The sequence below is a fragment of the Salmo salar genome, chromosome 11, assembly GCF_965601325.2.
Source record: "Salmo salar chromosome 11, fSalSal1, whole genome shotgun sequence".
NCBI lineage: Eukaryota > Metazoa > Chordata > Actinopteri > Salmoniformes > Salmonidae > Salmo > Salmo salar.
The window spans coordinates 125,815,513-125,825,584 of record NC_138301.1 but is presented as its reverse complement, the minus strand read 5'-3'; the positions used below and the strand labels follow the sequence as shown (position 1 = coordinate 125,825,584).

The following is a 10,072-nucleotide window of genomic DNA, read 5'->3' as shown; positions in this document are numbered from 1 at the left end:
TGTCTGTCTGTCTGTCTGTCTGTCTGTCTGTCTGTCTGTCTGTCTGTCTGTCTGTCTGTCTGTCTGTCTGTCTGTCTGTCTGTCTGTCTGTCTGTCTGTCTGTCTGTCTGTCTGTCTGTCTGTCTGTCTGTCTGTCTGTCTGTCTGTCTGTCTGTCTGTCTGTCTGTCTGTCTGTCTCGTGTTGGTGTGTGTTGGTGTGTAACCCTTATTGTGTATCAAATAAAATAAGTTGTGATAAGAACTGTACTTTATTTCAACCTGGAAGGCAGAACAGACAGAAGGTGCTTAGGCTGCATTCACATCATCTCCTGTATTCATAAATACCAGCACATGACTTGGAAAAATCCACTTGCACGCCCTTCCAACTGATAATTACTAGTGGGAAACTCGTCTATCATCTCTGAGCCTCGACTTCTCCCACATGCTGAACTCTGACATCACATACTAAGGAAATTACCTTGATAACAGCATTTTTGGAAGTTAAATGCAACAGCAAAACATTATTTATGAAAAACAATCTATTAGTATGGTATTTGAACACTAATGTTTTTGAGCATGATAGCTGTACTTTCAATACAAATTGTATTTGCCGAGTTTCCCACTTGTTATGAACGCAGCATTATCCAGTATGTATGGATGTGTGTGTGATCTTCAGCCCGTTGCCATGACGGTGATGGTGACGGTGACAGGGTCGTTGTCCTCAGCGGGTAGAGGAGGGGAGACGGGGGAGGCAGAGAGGGGGGAGGCAGCCCTAGGAGAGGACATGGACGTGACCTAGAGAAGAGAAGATTAATTTATCATCATAGAACTGATTGGATTTATTAACATGTTAAAGATCCAGTATATAACTTTTTGGGTGACGTGACCAAAATTCACATAGAAATGTGAGTTATAGATCTGACATTCTCATTGTAAGCAAGTCTAAGAAGAGGTAGATCTGTTCTATGTGCTCTATATGCTTCCTTTTCTTAAATTTGACTTGTCTTAGTTTGTGTTTGATACACCAGCTTCAAACATTATTATAGGTTATTGAAAATATATTTCACAGTTTGGGTATACAATGATATGCTCTGGATTAGAGCATCTGCTAAACGACTACAATGTAAATATTCCACACTTGTTTTGTTTTGTCTCAAACTGAAATTAGACAAACATAGAATTGTGGCAACCAATCACGGAGCGATTGCTACATATTACTACTTTAATGACATGGACCTGGGGGGAGATTACATCTCATTATGTTAATGAGACATTAGGGTACCTGGGCTAGGGGAGGGGCAATGTTCTGTAGCTCCTCCCTCTCTGTCAACTCCTCCCATCACCTCATCATCAGGCAGGTTGATGTTCTCCCTGGACCGGCTGTGCTGCCTACACACACGCACACATTATACACACATCATATACATGTATATATATATACATACAAACACACATACACTTATTATATATACATTTTATATATATATATATATATACACACACACACACACACACACACACACATACTATATACACATGATACCCACATTTTATATATATATATATATATATATATATATAATACACATGATACCCACATTTTATATATATATATATATATATATATATATAATGTATATATAATGTGGGTATCATGTGTATATAGTATGTGTATATATATATATATACCCCTCCTTAAAATGCAAATAATCTTATAACATTTTGACATGCGTTTTTCTGGATTTTTTTATTGTTATTCTGTCTCTCACTGTTCAAATAAACCTACCATTAAAATTATAGACTGATCATTTCTTTGTCAGTGGGCAAACGTACAAAATCAGCAGGGGATCAAATACTTTTTTCCCTCACTTTTTTCCCTCACCCACATTATATATATAATGTGGGTATCATGTGTATATAGTATGTGTGTGTATATATATGTATATATATACACACATATTACATACACATTATATACATTATATGTTCGTGTATATATATATATATATATATACACGAACATATAATATATATACTATATACACATGATACCCACATTATATTTATATATATATATATATATATACACGAACATATAATGTATATAATGTGTATATATATATACAAAAACACACACATACACATGTTATATACACATTTTATATATATATACACACACACATATTATAGACACATTATACACACATTATATATATATATACACACACACACACACACAAGTGTTTTATACACACATTCTACATACGCATATTTTACACATGGCCTGTATGACTCCATACTCACATTCCAAACAGCATGTCATGGAGTCCTGTTTAGAGACAGGAGAGTTAAGGTCACATTAAACTGTTGTTGTTTCCTGATAACTCCTGGTCAGATATTAAACTGTTGTTGTTTCCTGATAACTCCTGGTCAGATATTAAACTGTTGTTGTTTCCTGATAACTCCTGGTCAGATATTAAACTGTTGTTGTTTCCTGATAACTCCTGGTCAGATATTAAACTGTTGTTGTTTCCTGATAACTCCTGGTCAGGGTCACATTAAACTGTTGTTGTTTCCTGATAACTCCTGGTCAGGGTCAGATATTAAACTGTTCTTGTAGGCCATCATTGTAAATAATAATTTGTTCTTAACTGACTTGCAAGAGCTGCAAAATCTGAATCCCTACAAATCAGCTGGGCTAGACAATCTGGACCTTCTCTTTCTAAAATGATCCGCCAAAATTGTTGCAACCCCTATTACTAGCCTATTTAACCTCTCTTTCGTATCGTCGGAGATCCCCAAAGATTGGAAAACTGCCGCGGTCATCCCCCTCTTCAAAGGAGGGGACACTCTAGATCCAAACTGTTATAGACCTATATCAATCCTGCCCTGTCTTTCTAAAATCTTTGAAAGCCAAGTTAACAAACAGATGACCGACCATTTCGAATCCCACCGTACCTTCTCCGCTATGCAATCTGGTTTCAGAGCTGGTCGTGGTTGCACCTCAGCCACCTCAAGGTCCTAAACACTATCATAACCGCCATCGATAAAAGATGGTACTGTGCAGCCGTCTTCATCGACCTGGCCAAGGCTTTCGACTCTGTCAATCACCACATTCTTATCGGCAGACTCAATAGCCTTGGCTTCTCAAATGACTGCCTCGCCTGGTTCACCAACTACTTCTCACATAGAGTTCAGTGTGTCAAATCGGAGGGCCTGATGTCCGGACCTCTGGCAGTCTCTATGGGGGTGCCACAGGGTTCAATTCTCAGGCCGAGTCTTTTCTCTGTATATATCAATGATGTCGCTCTTGCTGCTGGTGATTCTCTGATCCACCTCTACGCAGACACCACCATTCTGTATACATCTGGCGCTTCTTTGGACACTGTGTAAACAAACCTCCAAACGAGCTTCAATGCCAATGCCACAACACTCCTTCCGTGGCCTCAAACTGCTTTTAAATGCTAGTAAAACTAAGTGCATGCTGTTCAACCGATTGGTGCCCGCACCCTCCCGCCCGACTAGCATCACTACTCTGGACGGTTCTGACTTAGATTATGTGGACAACTACAAATACCTAGGTGTCTGGTTAGACTGTAAACTCTCTTTCCAGACTAACATGAAGCATCTCCAATCCAAAATTAAATCTAGAATCGGCTTCCTATTTCGCAACAAAGCCTCCTTCACTCATGCTGCCAAATATACCCTCGTAAAACTGACCATCCTACCGATCTGTGACTTTGGTGATGTCATTTACAAAATGGCCTCCAACACTCTACTCAGCAAACTGGGTGTAGTCTTTCACAGTGCCATCCGATTTATCACCAAAGCCCCCTATACTACCCACCTGTCACGTCCTGACCAGTAGAGGGAGTATTTGTATTGTAGTTTGGTCATGACGTGGCAGAAGGGTATTTGTTTCATATGGTTCGGGTTGTGTGTGTAGTATTAAAGGGGTGTTTGGTTTATGTATTCCGGGGTTTTAGTGTATGTTCTGGTTTTGGTTTTCTATGGTTTTCGGGTTTGTCTATTTCTTTGTTGTCTGTGTGGCTCCCGATCAGGAACAGCTGTACGTTGTTGTTCCTGATTGGGAGTCATATATTAGGAGCTTGTTTTCACCTGGGGTTTTTGTGGGTAGTTGTATTTTGCACTGCTGCGTATAGCCTGTAAAACTGTCGTCTGCCGTGCTTTGTTTTGTTGTTTTTTCGTGTTCTCTTTATTTAATAAATATAAAGATGAGCATCCACATTCCTGCTGCGTTTTGGTCATCAATACACAACGACACCCGTGACACCACCACTGCAACCTGTATGTTCTCGTTGGCTGGCCCTCACTACATATTCGTCGCCAAACCCACTGGCTCCAGGTCATCTATAAGTCTATGCTAGGTAAGGCCCCACCTTATCTCAGCTCACTGGTCACCATAGCAACACCCACCCGTAGCACGTGCTCCAGCAGTTATATTTCACTGGTCGTCCCCAAAGCCAACACTCCCTTTGGCCGCCTTTCCTTCCAGGTCTCTGCTGCTAATGACTAGAACGAGTTGCAAAAATCACTGAATGACTGAAGCTTATATCTCCCTCTCTAACCTTAAGCATCAGCTGTCAGAGCAGCTTACCGATCACTGTACCTGTACACAGCCAATCTGTAAATAGCACACCCAACTACCTCATCCCCATATTGTTGTTTATCTTTTTGCTCTTTTGCACCCCAGTATCTCTACTTGCGCATCATCATCTGCACCTCTATCACTCCAGTGTTAATGCTACATTGTAATTATTTCACCTCCTAAGGCCTATTTATTGCCTTGCCTCCCTAATCTTCTACATTTGCACACACTGTACATAGATTTTTCTATTGTGTTATTGACTGTACGTTTGTTTATCCCATGTGTAACTCTGTGTTGTTGTTTTTGTCGCACTGGTTTGCTTTATCTTTGCTAGGTCGCAGTTGTAAATGAGAACTTGTTCTCAAATGGCCTACCTGGTTAAATCAAGGTGAAATACATACACACTATATATACATACCTACCTGGTTAAATCAAGGTGAAATTAAAAATAAATAAAAAAAAACTTGCCAAGTTAAAAAAAGGTTAAATATTTCTGTTTTTAAATAAAAATAAATCAAACTGTAGTTGTATCCTGATAACTCCTGGTGTCACGTCCTGACCGTAGAGAGCTCTTATTTTCTATGGTAGAGTAGGTCAGGGCGTGACTGGGGGGTTGATCTAGTTTATTTATTTCTATGTGGGGTTCTAGGTTTGATTTTCTATGTTGGTGATTTGTATGATTCCCAATTAGAAGCAGCTGGTAATCGTTGTTTTTCCCACCAGTGTTTATGGGATGTTGTGTTTTGAGTTAGTGCACATAGCATCTCTGGTTCGTTGTTAGTTTATTGTTTATTTGTTTTTGTGTTTGCTTAGTTTCACTTTCTAATAAATCATGTGGAACTCAACATTCGCTGCGCCTTGGTCCGTTTCTACAAACGAACGTGACACCCAGTGAGGGTCAGCATGCCAGTTAGGATCAGGGTCAGGGTCAGAATGTTAGTCAGGGTCAGGGTCATCATGCTAGTCAGGGTCAGGGTCAGCATGCTAGTCAGGGTCAGGGTCAGAATGTTAGTCAGGGTCAGCGTCAGGATACTAGTTAGGGTCAGGGTCATCATGCTAGTCAGGGTCAGGGTTAACATGCTAGTCAGGGTCAGGGTCAGCATGCTAGTCAGGGTCAGGGTCAGCATGCTAGTCAGGGTCAGGGTCAGCATGCTAGTCAGGGTCAGGGTCATCATGCTAGTCAGGGTCAGGGTCAGAATGTTAGTCAGGGTCAGCGTCAGGATACTAGTTAGGGTCAGGGTCATCATGCTAGTCAGGGTCAGGGTCATCATGCTAGTCAGGGTCAGGGTCAGCATGCTAGTCAGGGTCAGGGTCAGCATGCTAGTCAGGGTCAGGGTCATCATGCTAGTCAGGGTCAGGGTCATCATGCTAGTCAGGGTCAGGGTCAGCATGCTAGTCAGGGTCAGGGTCAGCATGCTAGTCAGGGTCAGGGTCAGCATGCTAGTCAGGGTCAGGGTCATCGTGCTAGTCAGGGTCAGGGTCAGCATGCTAGTCAGGGTCAGGGTCAGAATGCTAGTCAGGGTCAGCGTCGGGATACTAGTTAGGGTCAGGGTCATCATGCTAGTCAGGGTCAGGGTCAACATGCTAGTCAGGGTCAGGGTCAGCATGCTAGTCAGGGTCAGGGTCAGCATGCTAGTCAGGGTCAGGGTCAGCATGCTAGTCAGGGTCAGGGTTAACATACTAGTCAGGGTCAGGGTCAGCATGCTAGTCAGGGTCAGGGTCAGCATGCTAGTCAGGGTCAGGGTCAGCATGCTAGTCAGGGTCAGGGTCATCATGCTAGTCAGGGTCAGGGTCAGCATGCTAGTCAGGGTCAGGGTCAGCATGCTAGTCAGGGTCAGGGTCATCATGCTAGTCAGGGTCAGGGTCATCATGCTAGTCAGGGTCAGGGTCAGCATGCTAGTCAGGGTCAGGGTCAGCATGCTAGTCAGGGTCAGGGTCAGCATGCTAGTCAGGGTCAGGGTCATCATGCTAGTCAGGGTCAGGGTCATCATGCTAGTTAGGGTCAGGGTCATCATGCTAGTCAGGGTCAGGGTCAGCATGCTAGTTAGGGTCAGGGTCATCATGCTAGTCAGGGTCAGGGTCAGCATGCTAGTTAGGGTCAGGGTCATCATGCTAGTCAGGGTCAGGGTCATCATGCTAGTCAGGGTCAGGGTCAGCATGCTAGTTAGGGTCAGGGTCAGCATGCTAGTCAGGGTCAGGGTCATCATGCTAGTCAGGGTCAGGGTCATCATGCTAGTCAGGGTCAGGGTCAGCATGCTAGTTAGGGTCAGGGTCAGCATGCTAGTCAGGGTCAGGATGCTTGTTATGGTTGGGGTCATCATGCTAGTTAGGGTCAGGGTTAGGATGCTTGTTAGGGTCAGGGTCATGCTAGTCAGGGTCAGGGTCAGCATGCTAGTTAGCGTCAGTGTCTTCATGCTAGTTAGGGTCAGGGTCAGTATGTTAGTTAGGGTCAGGTCCAACATGCAAGTCAGGGTCAGGATGCTAGTCAGGGTCAGGGTCAGCATGCTAGTCAGGGTCAGGGTCAGCATGCTAGTCAGGGTCAGGGTCATCATGCTAGTTAGGGTCAGGGTCATCATGCAAGTCAGGGTCAGGATGCTAGTCAGGGTCAGGGTCAGGATGCTAGTCAGGGTCAGGGTCAGGATGCTAGTTAGGGGCAGGGTCAGGATGCTAGTTAGGGTCAGGGTCAGGATGCTAGTTAGGGTCAGGGTCAGGATGCTAGTTAGCGTCAGTGTCTTCATGCTAGTTAGGGTCAGGGTCAGGATGCTAGTCAGGGTCAGGGTCAGGATGCTAGTTAGGGTCAGGGTCAGGATGCTAGTTAGGGTCAGGGTCAGGATGCTAGTTAGCGTCAGTGTCTTCATGCTAGTTAGGGTCAGGGGCAGGATGCTAGTTAGGGTCAGGGGCAGGATGCTAGTTAGGGTAATCATGCTAGTTAGGGTCAGCATGCTAGTTAGGGTCAATGTCATCATGCTAGTTAGGGTCAGGGTCCTCATGCTAGTTAGGGTCAGGGTCATCAAACTAGTGTTAGGGTTTAACCAACTATTTCTTAGCGTAACCTGTATAAAATAACAGAGAAGCTATGCCACAATATTAAGTATATAAACTATAGATAATTGAATACTGCTATATGCTAGAGTAAGTGGCTCATGTGATGGTGGGTCATGTGGACAGAATGCTGATGCTTTAAAACAGGGTTTCGCAAGAGCTTTTTGCTGAACAACAGCAATAACAAGATAATGGTTGCAATGTAGGGGTTTTAGAGAACTGTGCATTGTGTAACAAGGTGTAGGCAGCTGACTTAGTGATAGGAGGTTGTGAAACCCATCACAAGGGGAGCATGTGAGGAACAGGTAGAGTGGAGAAACAACTGAATAAGTCAATCACTGGAAATTGAGTGGTTGCTGACTCTTGAGTGAGAACTGACACTAAGAAGATAAGATCCAACGCCAGGCAACATGTGATGCGTCAAGTGGTTGGGACCAACCTGCACGCCAACGATAGGCTGGAGTAAGTCTAAACCACACCCAGTCTCTACTCTGACAGGCCCATCAAGGAGTGGGAACTACGTCTGTCAAGAAGTATTTAAAGAAGAACTTGTGATGACATTTCAGCTCTCTGTCTGCCCTGCGTGGTGTCACAGAGAGACCGTATACGAACAACATATTTACCATACACGTGTTTGCATTAATTAAAGTACAAATAAATCTGAAGTTACTATGTACTAACTATTTTGTTCTGATACCAGAAACGAACTGACGCAACTTTAACACTAGTTAGGGTCACGGTCAGCATGCTAGTTGGGGCCAGGGTCAACATGCTAGTTAAGGTCAGGGTCAGCATGCTAGTTAGGGTCAGGGTCATCATGCTAGTTAAGGTCAGGGTCAGCATGCCAGTTAGGGTCAGGGTCATCATGTTGTCAGGGTCATCGTGCTAGTTAGGGTCAGGGTCATCGTGCTAGTTAGGGTCAGGGTCATCGTGCTAGTCAGGGTCAGGGTCATCATGGTAGTCAGGGTCAGGGTCAGCATGCTAGTCAGGGTCAGGGTCATCATGGTAGGTATGGTCAGGGTCAGGGTCAGCATGCTAGTCAGGGTCAGCTAGTTGCTAGTTGGTTCTACACCAGAGGTTAGTTAATTCCACCCCTGATTAGAGTTAGAGTTTACATTAACTGGATGGTTAGAGTTTATATTAACTGGATGGTTAGGGTTAGAGTTTACATTAAACTGGATGGTTAGGGTTAGAGTTTACATTAAACTGGATGGTTAGGGTTAGAGTTTACATTAACTGGATGGTTGGGGTCCGAGGAGGGTTGGTACATTAACTGGATGGTTAGGGGGTTACCGGAGGTTGGGTGAGCATTAACTGGATGGTTAGGGAGGACCGGAGGTTGGGTAGGCATTAACTGGATGGTTAGGGTTAGAGTTTACATTAACTGGATGGTTAGGGTTAGAGTTTACATTAACTGGATGGTTAGGGTTAGAGTTTACATTAACTGGATGGTTAGGGTTAGAGTTTATATTAACTGGATGGTTAGGGTTAGAGTTTATATTAACTGGATGGTTAGAGTTTATATTAACTGGATGGTTAGGGTTAGAGTTTCCATTAACTGGATGGTTAGAGTTTATATTAACTGGATGGTTAGGGTTAGAGTTTACATTAACTGGATGGTTAGGGTTAGAGTTTACATTGTCGTGGACGAATCAGAATTAGTTGGGTAACATAGATAATTAAGATGTTTTATTAGTATAATATGCTTATTTGAGGTACTTGTCATTAGAAAGTGTCCATTGGACTCTGGTGTCTTTTCAATTGCACGTCTACCTTAGCTGGGGCTCAGACACTTGGGGCCCAGAGAGGGGAGAAGTCGGATTTGTCATCATGAGAATGTGTCTTTACCTATTCTTAAACCATGTGAAGGGATGGCGTGATTAATGGGGAACCAATGACTTCTCTCCACAATGTCTGTGAGCAAGTCACTCCCTCCTTTTCTTTATTGTGGGGAGGATTATGGCAGTAAATGGACCCTTGTATGTCCTCTCTTAGATCTCACACTTATCCTGGGATATTATATGGCCTAGAGGCTCACTCCCCCCAGTGAGCCTGTCCAGGAGTAGGGTCAAGAGGGGGTTTGCTTGAGATGGGAGTATCTAGAGTTGACAATTGATATATGCCATTGGATGAAATAGTTTTGTTCAATACCGTACCAGGGAGGGACAGTTCTAAGGGGACCAGATACTGGGCTATACCATTAATCCTGTTGACATAGTAGTTACTGTCTGCTGTGTTTTATGGATATCTGTCATGCAAAACTTAACCTTTGTGAACTGTTACTAAGTATCTGTGGTTTGTCAATGTACGTTGAAGGGGGTGTATTGTTGCTATAAAAGATCCCTGTAGCCATTGGGTAATCACCTTGTTCAATAGTTCATTCGAGAGAGTGCATTATTGGGCGTCAAGTACTTTTGCAAAAGTATCTTAAGTATTAAAGAT

The 10,072-nt window shown here is 43.4% G+C and overlaps 1 protein-coding gene across 1 annotated transcript in view; it reads right to left on the bottom strand.

The window, feature by feature from the left end:
- Positions 1-229: 229 nt before the first annotated feature.
- LOC106563963 (uncharacterized) overlaps positions 230-10,072 on the bottom strand; it is an 11,641-nt gene continuing 1,798 nt past the window's right edge. The window contains exons 2-4 of the mRNA XM_082957610.1: positions 2,284-2,308; positions 1,262-1,368; positions 230-774 (exon numbers count right to left, since the gene is read on the bottom strand). Coding sequence (XP_082813736.1) covers positions 752-774; positions 1,262-1,368; positions 2,284-2,308 — 155 coding nt within the window. The 3' untranslated portion in view covers positions 230-751. The remainder of the gene's footprint in view (positions 775-1,261; positions 1,369-2,283; positions 2,309-10,072) is intronic.